We start from the raw sequence: 17488 nt of genomic DNA on the forward strand, positions 1-17488 counted from the left end.
CTGCTGCCCTTGCACTGTCACTTCTAACGGACATTCGCTCAAATTTTTCCGTCCATTGCTCATTCCCAAAGCTCCCTATCTAGGCCTATCTAGATTTGCTGGTGCAGGATGAGAGGACTGGATCTTGGGTTCCTGCCACTTAATGAAAGCGAGACGGGGATCTTCGCTCGTGGTCCAGCGTTCAAAGTCCAGAGAGAGTTCAAGGTCCTGAGTGCTGAGTTGTGTCTGAGTGGTGGACGCTAAATGCGGAAGCGGCATGTGAGCAGGGCAATGCTACGCGCCCCAAGGACTTTACGGGCACTTAGACTAAATGCCGTTTCATCACTGATCAACCAAAAAATTTCGCAAGCTGCCACGGTACTTTTATCTGGCTGCGCCAATGGATAGCTGGATGAGGACGGCTGGCGGTGACGACGAGAGAAGCCATATTAAAAAGCCCACAGAAGTCGCTGCCCACTTGAGGGTCCAGCTTTTACCAGTGGCATGTGGGTTGGGCGATGCTCCGCACCCCGGGGACTTCAAAGGTGAGCATGTATTAAAGATGGGTGGACTAAACACCACTGTTGTACCAGCACTCGCCGCTAAGGACCCGGTTAAGTTAAGCCGGGAAAGCCACTCAGACTTTGGACGTCACAAGGACTTGTCGGATGTCTGGGTGGAGTCGGCTGACCCTGAAAACCTTGTTGAGTGGCCGGCAGAAGCCGCTGCCCATGCAAATGCACTCCAGGTGCCCCTCTACCAGCTGGGCACTGCCTCTGGACCAACACCTGCCTACCCTCACCACTATTCCCCCTTCTTTTTTTTCTCCCACCTTAAATTCCCTTTACCTATTATTGCTAATAAAACTACCCTATTTCCGTAAGATCTCATGTCTGTGGTCCTGCCCAAATCAAAGATCTTACAACAAAATGGCCTCTACATGTAATTTTCCTCTCTTGCGCATCTATAAAGGCAGCGAGTACTTCGGCGCCTATTACACAGCCAGAAGGGTCATGAGTTGAGGGTAAGTGTGTGTGACATGTGCCCTAGAGCAGATAACAACCTGCACAAGGGGAGAGCTTACAAAATCGATCTAATGCACAGCACTAAACAAGCTAAAGACGCATGATACAAAAGAAAGAATGTTTAAATGGTAAAACAGGTAAAATTTACTAATATTAGAGATCAGACGTAGACAATTCATAAATTCAATAAGTAGAACATGAGGTAAGAGAAAACTACAATGTGCTCGGACAGTGTAAGCTAACACTATTCAAAGCTAGTAACGTAATCCATGGATGAGCTAGTTATGTATCGGAATAACAATTAATGTATACAACTTTCTAGAAATCAGTTATCCTTATTGCATTATACATGTATTTACAGGAATGTAGAATGTATGAAACTTTACAATGCCTGCTATCAGGCTATATTGAGAGATATGAAGATGAAAATTACTTTGTACATATAACTTTAAAAGACATTACCTTGTGACTTTACAGTGTAATGTAAAATAATGTACTATAAAAAACTATACTACTGTAGATTTGCACAAAATATTATGCTTGCAGTACTTTTATAATACTGTATAAACATTACAACATTAGTGTTTAAAGACTTCTAATAAACATATTATAAATGCATTACGCATCCTGAAATCTTAGCTAAGCAAATATAACAAATTCTGGATGTTATACAATGTGGCATACGGTACATTTATCTCTAAAGCATTACAGGATTCAAGACAACTTTCTAAAAATAACCGGGCCCTTTATGGTTTCTACTGTCCACTCTTAACCAAAATAAACCCACGCATACAAACATGCATGCTTCTGCTGTATTTCTAACCACATGCATTAATCCGACCCGCGCTGCCTCTACTCAGCTCAACGCCTGACCATGTATACACAAAACAATTACCAGGACTTGGAAAACGAGCCCGATTGCTGCAATTATTTATATTTATAGGTGTGATGAAAAATTACACTAAAGCATATGCTGCTCTGGCTGAACATTTGCGGGAACATATGCTGGAGCATCTTTTAGATACTTTCTTTTTAACTGCGTGTTATGGGCTTTCGTGGCATTTTGTTGTGTTTCAGTCTGATATGTAAAAATAAGCTAACATTTGTAAGTATTCACAACGTGTGGAATTGATTACCTTCATCTAAAGGAACAGCTGTAAATTAGATAATATAGAAATACAGAGTAGTGAAGCAGTGTTTCGGCCTATGATATTAAAGGCCCATAGTGGGCAGCCATGCCAACAAGTTAATAGGAACATGACCTTACATTCCTCATTCATATTTTATACATGTAATGTGAAAATGTAAAATCAATGTGAGTTTTAAAAGAGAACAGAGAAAAGTACAGACATCCTTGTTTGATTAGAATACATGCAGTCTTGTACGGGGATAGTGTTGCGTCCAAAGACAAGCCGGTAAATGTCTAGGTCAGCTACAATAATGCAATGAATAACGAAGGGCTTGGCCTCTTCAAATCTGCACTACTCTGTAGTGCACCTATGGATATTAGCAACCAAAAGTCTTGTGTTGTGCGAGAAATAAACAACCAAACAAATTAGTGCGTGCATGCACAAACCTCTATTATCTGCTCGCCACAGTGCATGAAAGACTTTTTAAGGAAAACACTGTAAAGTATTTCACATGTCTCCAGTGAAGTGAAGGTGAAAATTGATTTTTTTTTTTTTTTTTATAAAAATGTTTTTTTTGTAAACCATTTTCCTGCCATTTAAAACTTCAGTTTCGAGGTGTCCTGGTAAAACAAGTGTGTGCAAAAATCACTTCAGCTCTCTGCAAGTCAATTAACAATATAATGGACAATAATAGTAATAATAATAAGAAGAATTATTATGATTACTATTATTATAGTATAACATTTATTATTCATGTTTTCATTTAATAAAAAATAAAAAAGCTATATTTTCTAGCAAATAAAAATTGTGCAACCAAACCAGAGGTTGTCTTTTAGGCTGAACATTAATGAAAATATTACCCCATTAAATATTTCTGATTATGCCAGTATAATGATCATGCTGAGAAAAAAAAAATCTGTTGTCAACTTTTACTATATTTTAACTTCCAGCTGGCACAATGAGTTTATTATCAGATGATCTTGATTTGTGAATTTGTTTAAAAAAAATCTTTTATGGCTTTATCTATGCTATGCACCGTTAAGGATTAGGAGCTTTTTCTAATATTTTTATAATCATCTTCTCACATCTTCACAGATTAGTCAATGTAAAAACTATAGTAGTCAGCACTTACTGTGGTCAGCAGTAAAGATTATAATAAATACAATATAAAAAGCCTTCACACTTGAAATACAACTTTCCAGTCTCTTATCTTGACATTTTCTATATTGTATTATTGGCCTTATGGGCCCTTTAGAGGGGAAAAAAGCCTCATTCAAATAACGCTTGTTGAAAAAATGTCTCTCATGAAGAGTATCATCACCATTCTATGCAGTGTATTTTATGGGTCTTTAGTACTTAGTAGTCGCCGAATGGGTCTCCGGATGGTTTTAGCCGTCTGATGTTGGTTTTGGGACAGAAAGGGCTGTAAAAAGGACGTACCTGCCAGGCGATCAGGTCCTTCAGCTTGTCAATCTTCTCCTGGTCCTCAGGGTGCTCCTGGGTGTACTTCTCATTGAAGAATGCCTGTGGACAAGACAAGAGCGGATGCGACAGTGTTGATTTCATTATAAATACATGGGCTGTACTGAAAGTAATGCAAAAACGGACATAACTTTTTTATTATTAACTGACACCGGTTGTTCAGAGTAACTCTTCCTTTATATAAAGGTACTACTCAATATTTGCTCCATTGTTGAACTCGAATCCTTTTTAAAATCCCCTTTAACGCACTGATGGTCTCCCATTGAGCTACACCATGTTTACAGAGATCAGAGATGACACAATTGGCAAAAGCAACGTGTACAGATGGATGAAGAAGTTTAAAGTAGCAAAAACCAGCATTGAAGGCAAACCACACAGTGCGAGACCATCAGCTGTGACAAACTTACAAATATGATGTAAAAAAAAAAAAACAACAACTGATTACGTCATTACAGAAACAATCAACAGCTGTTAGAAATCTGAAGTGATTATTTTCCAAAAACGGCACATGCTGTAGCGAGGTATTTTTTTTTTTTATACCAAAGTGATTTTCGAGCAATTACAGTCTGTTTATAGTTCAGTGTGATGGCACCATAAACAAGCTTTCACTTACATTACAAAAGGCATAAACAGCTGCTTTCTTAGTATCCTCATTCTCTCTTTTGCTCTTGCTCGAAGTTAATATGTTTTTAAATGGGCATTCACAAAGCTTCAACAAAGTCTGTGTTAAATACTTCTTTTTAAAGCTCTAACAAAAATAATGATCATTCTATCAAACTCTGAGTTTGTTGTTACAGTAGAAACAATAACGTCATATAACTAGTGCACTAATATTACCCTGGATTTGAATTACACCCTGAACTATCACTTAGAGTTGTGGTATCAAAGGTGGGTTGCAAGTCATAATTCTACATTGTTCTACATGCTTTATATGCAGACGTGTTACTTCTCGATAGTAATATCTATAAACATTATATAATCTAGCGGGAGTGGTGACTCAGGCGACTAAGGCTCTACTGTAGATTGTTGATCTGAGGATCAGGGTGATCTGAGTCCTGCCATCAGTGGGTTGCCAAACACCATACTACCCAGCCAATGCATGCAGTGCTGGTCCCAAGCCCGGTTAGAAAATAAAAGGGGCTGCGTCAGGAAGGGCATCCAGCGTGAAACCTGTGCCATGTTGTGTCAGGACCGAATTGTCCGCTGTGGCCGCACCTTGATGGGAGCAGCTGAAAGGAAATTTATATACATTCTATAATTTGTTTAAATAGGAAGAGAGGGGATAGATTAAATACTAACGAACACTAAAACCATCATTAATCAATAATTAGGCCTTTTCTTTTTTGGTTTCTTTCGTGAAAAACATATAAAATAAATCTGATCTGAACTTAGATGAGAAATGTTCCTTCTAGTTGGGAGAGACGCATTACAGAAAAAAACGCCAAAGGGTTTCTTGAGGATTTTCTGCATGCTTCATACTGTGCATGCTTCTAAAGGAAAAAGAAGAAAAAAAAAAAACACCACAAATATTACATCATATAGGCTTCTACAGAGTGTAGCCCAAGCAAAATTGCTTCCTGAAACTATATAATATCAGTACTGCAATGAGGCAATCTCACCCGGGAGTTGAGCTCCAGTATTATTCTCATCTTATAGTAAAACATGTTAAAGAAAAGAGACCGCTAGCTCTCTAACCTGCCTGGGATAATGATATTGACTTAGTTTTGTTTCAGTGTTGTGCCGAGTCCTCAAGTGCTCTTTACATAAGAAGTCATAAGCGTGTGCAGTGTGCCTTCCTGGCCGATCTGTCCGCCTTTCAGATTCAACAACACACAAGTTGGCCAGGATTTTGATTATGGAATTAATAGTTAGTTCGCTAAATATAAAAAGCAGTAAGAGATTTTACCCTTAATTGGGTAAAGAAACACATTTGGTGATCGTGACAGAACTAATATTTGGTTATTGTGTCAGAGTTAAATTTACACGATAGCTCAGGATCTATTTCTATGCATGAGTTTGTATAAGATTTTAAATCTGAAATTGGGTGCAGTTCTAAGCCATTTAGAAGCCTATTAGAGGCAAGTTGTGCACATGTATTTTACAAATCCAAGCACAACCACTATAAATGCCGGAGAAGATTTTCATCATGTTTTATCCAGTGTGGTTTCACTATTTTAAGCGAGTGATGGATAAAACAGAGAAGTAAACAATCAACAAATTGCACGCTGAGCTTTTTGCTCCTTCCATGATGGCACTTCAAATTTTAGATTTGCATTCATTTGATTTCTCCAGCACCTGTGTGATTAGTTCCATCGGAAACATTACGCAGGTATCTAAACAAATGATTTAGATTTGATGCTTCAACTAACAAGACAATTATTCTCAATGAGTCATTCCCCCAAAGCTAAAATACATCCGTAGATGAACAGCTTTCATAGCATTTGACGTTTATTACACTGTTATTCTTCAGCATTAAGCATTTAACGTCAGGTATTTCGCACTGTTGAAAGAAATGCTTTGTGCTTTCTTGCTGATAAAAAAAAAAAAAAACGAAAAAAAAAAAAAAAACGAAAAAAAAAAAAAAAAAAAACCAACAACACGGTTCTCACCTTTTCATAGTTAGCAAAGCCGCCCATGACAGCGGGGTCGACGATGCCATTAAGCAGCATGGACAGGGGGTTGATGGGAAGGTTGGGGTCACTGAGATGGCGCTGGACCATGTTGTTGATCTTCTCATTGGTCAGTTGCATGGTCTCCATGGCGTTCTCCAGAGGGCTAATCTCTTCCTGTAAACACAGCGATAGGCTGATTTATACAACAGACCAAGTCATCTCATTAGACAAGAAGCACTGCATGAGTGCTGACATAGAGTACGACAGCACTGGGATGTTTAACTATATGCATCACTTCGCTTCACAGGTGCTCTTGTAACTGTTAACCCCCGAACAAGGGTACTACTTAGTGTTTACACCCCACATTGTGCACTAGCTTTCCTTTTTATGCTATTTGGGATTCAACCCTAAAATAGTTAGTTGGCTGAGGTTATTCATAATGAAACAATATCACGAGATGGAGTTCTGTTGTACTGCATATTAGCAGCCTTTGACGGTCGACCTGTGCCTTCTTGCCCACAGCCGTACCGATATTCAGCACAACAGCATCCCATTCATAATAAAAGTTGGAAATCAAACGAGTTTAAAGAAGCAGTTACACCAGATCAAAAATCCTTTAGAGATAAAGGGGAAAAACATTTTTTTAGGAAGACTTGGTGTGTTGTAATTGTAATATCTAATTCTAGGCACAGTGAGGAGTCCTGCTTGCAAATTCATAAGAAAATAAGTTTGAGAATGCTGGTTTAATCACTGAAACATTAAGGTTGTGTTTTCAAATTTCTTGAATTTTAACTAAAGTTTTGTTAGCTTGTTAAATAAGAAAAAGTTATCCAGTATTTCTATAAGCATTCACCAGATAACCAATAATGTACAATAACATAAAAAAAAATAAAAATAAAAAATATAATACAGTGGAACCTTGGATTACGAACATAATTCATTCTGGGAGCGGGTTCGTAAATCAAAACACTCATAAATCAAAGCAAATTCATATACAAGAAAAAATGGAAACTCAAATTATTCATTCCCCAGCCCAAAAAATAAATACATAAAAATAATGAATACAAAATATAAAGTAAAAATAAAAAAATTAACCTGCACTTTATCTTTAAAAAAAGTTAAAATAAAACCCGACTGATAAGTGTTTCTGTTTATGCGCGCAGGCTCTGCGTGTGTGTATATCTGTTACCCGCAATCCGAAGTTTCACTGTAAAAATAAATATATCATCTCCACCTCAAACTTTACAATGTAACCTTTACTGACTCGTTTTTAGTTTTATAAGAGAGTAGCTTAATTTTTTTCAACTAAATGTAACAAGATGCTAAGAAAAGTAAGGCCAGAGTTGAAAAGTGATTGTAGGTTTATAATTAGTAGTTGACTTTCCCTGCAACACAGAAGATTTTTGTCAACTCATCTTTAAAAACAAAACAAAAAACATTGTTTTACAATATACTATACACGAGATGCTTCTCAGTACCTCCTTTATTCAATCCTGTAAAAGAACCTACAGTACAAGAAAAAAATCACGTCCAAGCCAGTTTGAAGACAAAATAAATAAATAAATACATAATCAATCCTCTCCTTGTGTCTCTGATACGGCTTTACAGAGGTGATCTGTTCATCAGGATCTATACTGCCGGGAGCGGATATTTACTGCAGATTGTCCTTATTCGTTCACCGTCTGTGAGAAGGATGTCACACTACACTGTGACAGACTGAAGCTGAGACCGCAACAAATCTGTCTATTCCTGGCCACAACGCACAGCTCTGCAAACAGCTAATGAGAACATCGTGGGGATTATCAGAATAAACAGCGACATCTGAATATGGATAGAAATATGCAAAAGCACACATGATGAAGACGAAAGGAGAGTAAGGGAGAGAAACTAATCTGTTTTTGTGATTACGTGGGAAAGAAAATAAGAATCAAGTGACAAGTAAAGACTGTAATCTGGGCATCTGATGAGTGAAACGAGATCAGTTTGAGCTACACACACGCAAGCACGCACACATAGGAGGGAAAAAAAATCAGAAGATTTAGAGGGCGAGGAAGTCGGAGAGATATAGCGAAAGATTTGTGTGAGAGAAGCACTCAAGCTGAGAAACTAACGAAGCTGTATTGTCAAAGATTGTCTCAAATCCTGATCAAGGCCGGAGTTATTACAGAACACAATCCGGACTAATTAATCGGCACAAAAGTGTTAACTCCAGCACAAAAATGGAGAATCGGTGAGGACAGATATTGCTAACAGGCCACTTTCTCAAACTGATAAAATAGCTTTTTGTCCCTCTCTCTCTTTTTCCCTCTCTAATTTATTAGAATCCTCAAATGCACTTTAAATTAAGGACAAGCAAAATAACTCGTACAAACCTACTGCGCAATTAGTCATGCTGTGAGATTACGTTTCTAATCCACGTCTTTTGGTGTTTGCAGTGCTTTCAAACCCACTGAGAATAACACTTTATATTTTGATCTAATAATCAATACCAATTTCTTTCTCCAAACAGACCTTATTCCAACGCTCCTTGCTCGAGAAACGAAAAGAAGAAAAAAAATATTAATCGAGGGAAAAGATAATCAGAAAACACGGTGGATCGTTGTACTCACTGCAGAGACGGAGATGACTTCAAACCAGCGCAGGATCCCAGGGAGCTTGTAGGCTGTGACATACGTAGTCCTTTCGATCCACATATTCTATTAGACGGAATGAAATTACAAAAATGAACACAACAGAAACAGAAAAAAAAGGTAATTGGTAAAAATTATAGTCAGAGAAATGGCTGGACAGAAGAGACCACTTAGAAAATGCAGTTATTGTTCTTAAACTCCTTCTGAACCTTGGGATGACTGGACAAATCGGATTTATTTCTAAATTTGTTTAGTTTTTCTTTTCTTAGATGAATGTTCAGTGATTTCGAAAGTGAAAGAATGTAAAGCACCAGCAGATCAATTGTTACAAAAGGTCCACATGTGCTAGTCTGCCCTTCAGAAGACATGAACATTTTCCTTTTTTTTTTTATTAGCTTTTTCAATTTAATACATTTGCATCTTTTTTGCAGGTGCTCTGGGTTGTTTTTAGTACTCATCTAAGATTTGTTTAACAGTCCTTGATCACACTGATTGTTCTATATATGATACAGATATGTGTTCACTTAATAAGGAAATGCAGCCATCAATCATCATGGATGATTTGGAAGTGCTTGAGACTGAGACACTCTGTTACCTGCCTTTATAGTCCATGTTCATATTACGGTCTTTATGTGTAGAAACACTTTAACCGATTTAAATCTGCACGTATGGATAATAACTGGAAATGGATGCTGCGCTGATTAAATATGAGGGGTGTTATAGTCAAACTGGGACTTTTGCTTAATGCAGAATACAGTTATGAGAATTAAAAACTTTTTATTTCCCTATATAAGACTCTGCTACGGACTGCCTGCTTCATGTCTGAAACGCTGGCCTCTCAGGAACTCCTGAGTAAGGTCAGGACTGTACAGGGGATGTGGCAATAACTGCCAGCTGAGCTCCTATAATGTGCAAGTGATGCTTGTGCGTACAGTCCCTACTGTACAAACAGATGTGCCTCTTCTGCAAGTTGATGAAAAGTTATCTGTCGATTCTCAAGGATCAGGCGTTGAATAAGTCTTTTGTAAATGTCAATCGCTTTTACGCCCCCTTTCATCAAAAATTTTATCTCCCATTTTGACTTGAACGCCCCTCAAACAAACATTAGCAATACATTTACTCGTGTTAAAATAATAGTTCATGACTATTGAGAGATGTTTTTTTTTCATTGCAGAATAACTATTCTGTGGTCAGACATGACATTATATCTATATATTCATAGGTTTTTTTTCTTTAGACTGCAAAAATCTCCAACGACACATCTACAATGGCTTTGCACTTTGTTAGAGCACCAGTATACATCTCATTCCATTACCCAAGTATATACCGAACCGGTACTTACAGCAAATTCGTTATCCGGGTCCTTCTCGCCTTTGCGGATGGGTCTGGAGTATTGAAACTTAATGACCTCATTGATGGTGTAAAAGCTGTAAGAGAGAGCAGGGCAACCGTTAGTGAGTCACTGATCTCTCTAGTGAGACAGCATGACACTGGGGCAGTTCTCGGATAAATGTGATATGATTGCGTAGTAGTGTATAAGCTGTCATAGAGGCTACAGGAATTTCCTGTCTGCTGGAGTGAGGAGCAGGGCGAACGCTTGCGGCGATACGATGGATGGGCTTCATTTATTTATGAAAAGCTGGAAAAGACTGGAAGAAGGAAGATGCAGTAACCAGAAGTATGACAGACACTCGAGACTTTAAAAAGAACTGACAACAACTTCTCACTCTGTATTTCTCTTATATACATACACACACCTCCACTGACAATGAGGTACAAAGAAACTGCTTTTTTTTCACTCTCTCTTTTTTTTCTCTCCTCCTCACACTCTCTGCCTGAAAATAAACGCCATCTGGTCTCAGAGGCTTTTGAATTAGATTTTGTAATTACTGTGCAATATGAATAAAATATCAAACCGAAAAGTCAGCAGCATTTCAATGCCAGCTAGATCAAAGTACATCTGGGATATGTACAGGCTTTTCATTCATCTAGGAGAGTGTGTTTGACTAGAACAAGAAATATGTCACCCTGATGGAACGAATACAGAGACGGCAAGGCGAAGAGACAGATACAGAGATTTGAAAAAAAAGAAAAAGAAAAAAAAAAACACACTAAGGACTAAACTTTAAAAGAACTACAATTTCTACTTCAATGCTAATAAAGTAGCACGACAGTAAGACGAGATCCTCAAGCTTTTGATCATTTGGTTAGTAACTACTTCTTGTTCATGATTCTGTATGATCACTAGTCATTTAATTTAAAAAGTTTAAGTGCTAAAGTAAAGTAAAGTTGAAACAGTTCACGTGATCAGCATGCCCGCGTCGAAGATTAGTGGCTATCAGGGTGTTCAATTCTCGGTTCTGCGTTCCCAGAACATGCACTTTTCTTATTCTCTCTCAAATCTATTTGATTAATAGAAAAGGCAACTTGAAGGGTTCTTGTTCCTGTTGCACTACTACCAAAGTGCCTCAAGATTGTGTTCTGGTTGCTGCTGTGAACTGTTTTACTAAGAATGTGAATTAGCTTCACAGGACACTTGACAATCTCTGTGGCAGATAGAAATAGACACAGATATTCTCTATAGTACAGTGTATTACAGAAGTGGTTTTATAATTCAAAGGGAGCTTTCTCACATTCCTAAGTTTGATCCCAAATGGTACGACCTCGATAAAGAAATACGAAGTGCCAAGGAGTGAGAGACATCCTACTGTAGGTGAAACACTAGTAGTTTTTAAGTTATTTGAAGGTGGATTGAAGTGGTTTGTAGATTCTGTTTATGGTTACTTTCACAATGCTTCCTCGGCAGAGATATTATTAGGACCAAGATCCTATTTATTTTTTACAGTCGCTATTAATTAAAGCACATAATTTGCAATGCTTTTGAGCTCAATTATATTGTGGCTTAGTAAAATAAGTTCTGTATTTCTGCTTGATTATAGCTAAGAATGCAGGGAAGGGAAGTAAAACATTGCATTGCATCAATGGTCCCAACTTACAAGCTTACGGTGAACAAGAATCATGTTTTTTGATAAAATATTCCAAAAAACTAATTATTGTAAATTAAATGGATGAATTGCATTGTCAAACAATTTTGTCAAAAAAAGAATTGTAGACCCATTTTGCTTTCAATTATGCTATCTTTAAGAACGCTGCTCTGTGAAGATGAATAATGAAGATGAGGATGATACCTGACAATCTGCTCACACACGGGCTTGTTTTGGAATTTAGGAGGAAGCTCGAGCATTGGCTTCACTGTGAAACATTGAATATCTACACACAGAGTCAAGAAAATGGTAAGATACATCATTTGAGATATGAGGTTTCTATTCGATTTTGCATTTTTTATTTTATAAGAGTAATTTAAAGCAAACAAATAATATATTTAATTTAATTCAATTCAATTTTATTTGTATAGCGCTTTTAACAATTGCCTTTGTCGCAAAGCAGCTTTACATAAACAAAAGAATTATTTAAGTTTGTATGGAGTATATGAGTATTTTTAACTAAAATATTACTTGACGTCGCATCTGCTTTGACCTTAATAAGCTTCATGGCTCAATATATTAAAAATGATGAGCGAAACAGGACTTGGTAATGTTATTAATCTAAATGCCCGTTAGATGTTTGGTTTTATCAAAGAGATACAAAAAATATATTAAATGGCAACAAAACATCCCAAATTTATACCGAAATCTAATTTTTTTTTTTTTCACTTGAAACTTCAACATGTTTAGGTTTATTCTTTCAAGTCAGGAGCTATATTTTATTTGAATAATATTTATTGCTGTTATACTGTATGACCGTTTAATCCTGTGTAGAAAACATGGCTCTTTTAATTCAATTCAATTTTTATCTTTATTTATTTAAAAACAAAATGATCTTTCAGATAATTGCGAGAATGTTCAATGCTTCTTAGATTCCGATAACGTCTCATAGGCCAACACCCTGCTGTAGGATTCTACACAGATCCTTTAAAGATTATCTCAGCCGGAGCATCCTAATTGGGCCTAGATCTAAAACGCAGCTATAAAACGAAGCAACACGATTGTGTTTTCAGGAGGATGTGAGCACGAAGGAAGGATACACTGGCCAGAGGAAAGGCGGAGCTCGTCGCTGGGGGCCGTAGTGGTCTTCATCTTCTCAGCGTTGGGGAACTGCGTGAGGAGCCTCGCCTCAAAATCCTCCCTCCGCTCGTACTCCTTTCCTCGGTAGATAAACATCTTATTCTGTATAACACAAACACAAAACCTAATTAACAAACACAACATTAAGGCTGAAACAATCAGTCCACACGGACAATAATGAACAAATGACTGACCACAGGACGGACCTCAACACTTTTGTAACCAATCAGATCAGCAAATTTAATGGTATCATTATTACACATGCGATCACTAATTAAGGTCTACAAATAAACCTATAGATGTATACGCAGAGCTAAACGCAATGTTTCTTGTGTGGAAGCGATCATGCGGCGCTGCTTGTGCAGGGTGTTAGCAGGGTGAAGGTAAGCAGTTCAATAAACGACTGTGAATTACACTAAACAAGCATATTCTTTTAACTTAAGAAACAATGAACAAATTATTAACAGAAACCCGGTTTTAAGAGGTAAAATGATTCATTAGTACTTTAACACTTTCTTGCTTTGATGTTGTTCAGAGCCATTCAGAACCCTACTTCTTTAACACTATGTTTTCATGGCGCTCACAGTTTCACTTCATGGCGAAACTGTGTGTAAAGACAGGTCATACTTTGTGGTTTGAGAAGGGACCACATACGAGTACAAGTGACCGCAAACTTTTGGCTATATCGTATACAGTACCAGTCAAAAGTTGGTACAAAACTTTGGACACAAGTCTGGATTTATTTTCTACATTCTACTGTAGGTCAGGGGTCGGCAACCCCTCCCTGTGAATTAGGAAAATAAATATTCAGAGTTTAATTTAAATTTATCATATTTTAGTTTGTTAGGTATTTAAATGTAATTCTAAATTTGAGAATTATAGTGATCTTGTATCATTAAAATAAAAACTGTTAAATCTTTTGTCGCTTAAAGTATGGGTCACAACCGCCGATGTGCGACACCGCTCGACTGCAGACTGCACACTTCAGTACAAGCGACAAAAAGATTGATGGCCCACAGAAGCAAAAAGCATTTTTGTTCTGCAGCAGGTGGATAATTTAAGGTTTGGGCTTTCATTTCATAAATACGATGAGGACTCAAATAGACGTTGAGTATTTTATTTGAAGGTAACCTTCAACCCAGCGTCTTTTGTTCCGGAGTTCAAAATGTTTTTGCTGCATGCAGAAATAAGATTTCGTTTTTCTCTGTAGCAGTTCATTGATTTCATAAATGCAACACACTACAGTTTTTTTATGCAGTGTTCTGCATATGTCTTCATTTTAGATGTGAAATGAGTTTTGTGGCTCCCGGTGTTTTCTTTTCTGTGGGGAAACGGCTGCAGAGGAGAAGTTCATTTAGAGTTACCAGCCTTAAAAATCACAGATTAACAACCAGCACCTCAGATTAGAGTCGTTATGAAGGATTTACAGAGCGTTAATAGCAGTAACATCTCAGTATCGACTGTTCAAAGGAGATTATTGCATTCTTTGGATGCGATAAACAATGCAATGCGTGCAGTTACTGTTAACTCAGGATTGATACATATATGCATTTTTAGTGACGTACTTTATGCATATATGACACAGTTGTTAACTAGCCTAGTCACAGATAGCGGCCAGCACTGTAACCTGGTCAGCCAAATTGTTCAGATTCAAATGCAACTGTTAACCTTGATATCCATGCAAACACATTTACACTGCAAATTTGACCAATCTATAGTTCAAATACACACCTATAGCACAAATCTATTCCAACCGTGCGGGGAAGCAGTTTAAGCTCTTCAGATCAATGTGCATTGATTCTAGACACTAGAAGTGCTTCTTTCTCTACACTATTATAATTTTACAGTGTGTTCAAGGTGTGATAGCTTGCACTTGGTGTGCAAGAGTTAAATAAAAAAAAAGAAACAAAATGAGAGAGAGAGAGAGAGAGATGAGTTCTATGCTAAAGACAGACGCCCGAGGACAGCTGTAGTGTAATTATTTAAATCCTAAAACTCAAATTGTGGATGCCAGCACTTTCAGCAAAAATGCGTTTTAAAATGCATCATAGTAATCTGCAATTCAAAGAGAGCGTGATGCTACTGCTGTCTCTTGGCAGCTCCCTCTGGAAGACAAGGTCACTACAAGCTCAACAGCAACAGTGGCGTTTTAGGAAATTGGTTTCCTGAATGCGCTCCAAACTCTAAACATGCTCGTCTGGCAAGTTGAAACAGCCAATACAAAGAGTTGCTGGAACGCAAGCTACTCTGAACCCAAGTCACACACCGCAGACACGCACACCAATATCCGACATGAGCCCGGCTGGCACGGTGGACACGAGAAGGACTCAAATTATCTCAACATGCACCTGATCAACACAAACACTGGACAGAATGGAAGCTGCAGTCTGGGAACTAGTCATGCCTCGTGGAAGAGGAATGATTTATATAAGATGGTTCCAAGACCATTAGCATGAATTATACATCAGTTATGGCATTTTTACAAACTTCTTTAGTATGAATGCTAAATAGATATGGATGCACCCTCAAAAAAGTGAAGTGAGCGGGAAGTTAAAAGTACTTTATACCAGTGTACTAAATAATTTTATCCCACGACTGACTTGAAAAAAATTGCTAAACTACATTTCTAACAACCTACACACAAAACACAGATTCACAGATATATATATATATATATATATATATATATATATATATATATATATATATATATATTCCAGTTCTTTTGTTTGTTAACGCTTGTACAAATTAAATGCTGTATGGTACACATTTAATCATAAATATATATATATATATATACATATACTGTACATGTGTGTGTGTGTCGCAGTTCAAGCACATCAATAAAAACAACGATGAATTTCCCTTTGATGTGAATTTTACATAATGTCCAGAAAGAGCAGAAGCGGTTGATTTGAAGGAGTTGTGACAGGCTGAAAACGTACAATTAGCTTCCACCCTTTAGATGCAGCTTTCAGAATCCATCAAACGCACTGCGGCTCTCCCTCAGACAGCCATATGTTCCCTCGCTCAGTGTGTGCATTAGGACAGAATTGAGGTGTAAGCAAGCAGTGAAAGAGCTCGCTCAGCTTCTACGAACCACCTGAACTCTCAAATATGTCAGTCCTCCAATTTAGCGAGTGCACTGCGGAGATGAAATATGTCTGAGGTGAGTTACAAATCTGCTTGGTGTGAGAAGATGGCAATCGGCAGCCTTCTGCATGTCTCTTCTACATGTGTGTGTTCGAGCCGGCAGGTATTCAGGTCACGGTGGAGTTAGATGCTACGCCTCTCAGGGCTCCATGTGCATACCAAAGAGCCCCTTTGAGGAAGGAAATTGCAAGCGCAACACGTTTTTCTATTTTCCCGCTGCAGGGGAGGTCTTTTTACAGAGACACACAGCAACACTTCTTCTCCCAGCCTGGCTCAGTGTGCAATGCTAAAACATGAGCAGTAGCAAATTACCGCCACGGGGACGCTACAACGAGCGGCAAATTCTGTCTTTCAATTTGGCACAGAGGATATGCTTTGGAAACACAATCTCTGTATGTGGAATTAGTTTGCTACTTTGCTGTTTACCTCTGCATAGCACCAGCGTAATGGATCAGACACAGACAGACGATACAGATTTGTTGTTTTGGTTCATTTTTGAAGTGGTTTTGGAAGTCAGTTTATTGTTTTGTCTACTCGTGAAGTCTAAACATTGTCTAAACATTAACTTACAAAGGTCATAACTACGAGCGCTAAAGGCTTCTGAATCACAATTTACTGTTCTTAGCTTCATTTTAACTCGATTATTCTAACAAATTAATAAAACTGAAAGAGCAAAATATAACCATCTCCACATAACTAAGATAATAAAAGCCATTTTAAAATCTTGTCAAGAAGCTCCAGTCTGTGAGGAATCCTAATGAGAGCATGCCACCTCATAAATTAAAGGGCAGAGGAATAAAAAGCAAAGCTGCACATATACTTCCTTTACATACAGTCTTGAGGTCTTCTAAGTAATGCAGAACTTATACTCACAAAGGAATAGAGCATGTGAGGGAATCTTATGTAAGGTTTGAGTAAACAAGGACGATTAAGGGTAGAAAATGTTGGTCATCTTGCAGCAACATTCTCTAAAATTGCTCTTAAATGTATTTTTTTAAGAGAAAAAAATAAGTAAATCTACTGTTATTAAGGTGAGTTGATCGATGAATCCCACTTGATTTTACATTGAAGGTGCATAGGATTATCATTTATTCAGCATAGGGAACACCTCATAAACCCCATGTAAGGGCAGGTGCATAGTAGGTAAAGTGGAAATCAGGCACAAGAATTAGGTGGAGAAATGCCACCAAAGGAAATGAGTAAGAAGACGACAAACTATAGCAATGGTGAAATCAAAGTTCTTTGTAATCAATGTGTGATCTTCCAAATTGTGAGCATTTGCGAAACAGGTAAATTAAAAACACAACAATGGAAAAAAAACTGTGATACTGTGAATGCCGTGTCAACTGATGG

The 17488-nt window shown here is 37.7% G+C and overlaps 1 protein-coding gene across 2 annotated transcripts in view; it reads right to left on the reverse strand.

Annotated features, from left to right (window-relative positions):
- dock1 (dedicator of cytokinesis 1) overlaps window positions 1-17488 on the reverse strand; it is a 272932-nt gene that overhangs the window by 13941 nt on the left and 241503 nt on the right. For both annotated transcript variants that reach the window (XM_053511045.1, XM_053511044.1), the window contains exons 41-46: window positions 12943-13084; window positions 12047-12128; window positions 10201-10285; window positions 8838-8924; window positions 6226-6402; window positions 3575-3658 (exon numbers count right to left, since the gene is read on the reverse strand). In XM_053511045.1, coding sequence (XP_053367020.1) covers window positions 3575-3658; window positions 6226-6402; window positions 8838-8924; window positions 10201-10285; window positions 12047-12128; window positions 12943-13084 — 657 coding nt within the window. The remainder of the gene's footprint in view (window positions 1-3574; window positions 3659-6225; window positions 6403-8837; window positions 8925-10200; window positions 10286-12046; window positions 12129-12942; window positions 13085-17488) is intronic.

This window comes from Clarias gariepinus, chromosome 14, assembly GCF_024256425.1.
Source record: "Clarias gariepinus isolate MV-2021 ecotype Netherlands chromosome 14, CGAR_prim_01v2, whole genome shotgun sequence".
Classification (NCBI taxonomy): domain Eukaryota; kingdom Metazoa; phylum Chordata; class Actinopteri; order Siluriformes; family Clariidae; genus Clarias; species Clarias gariepinus.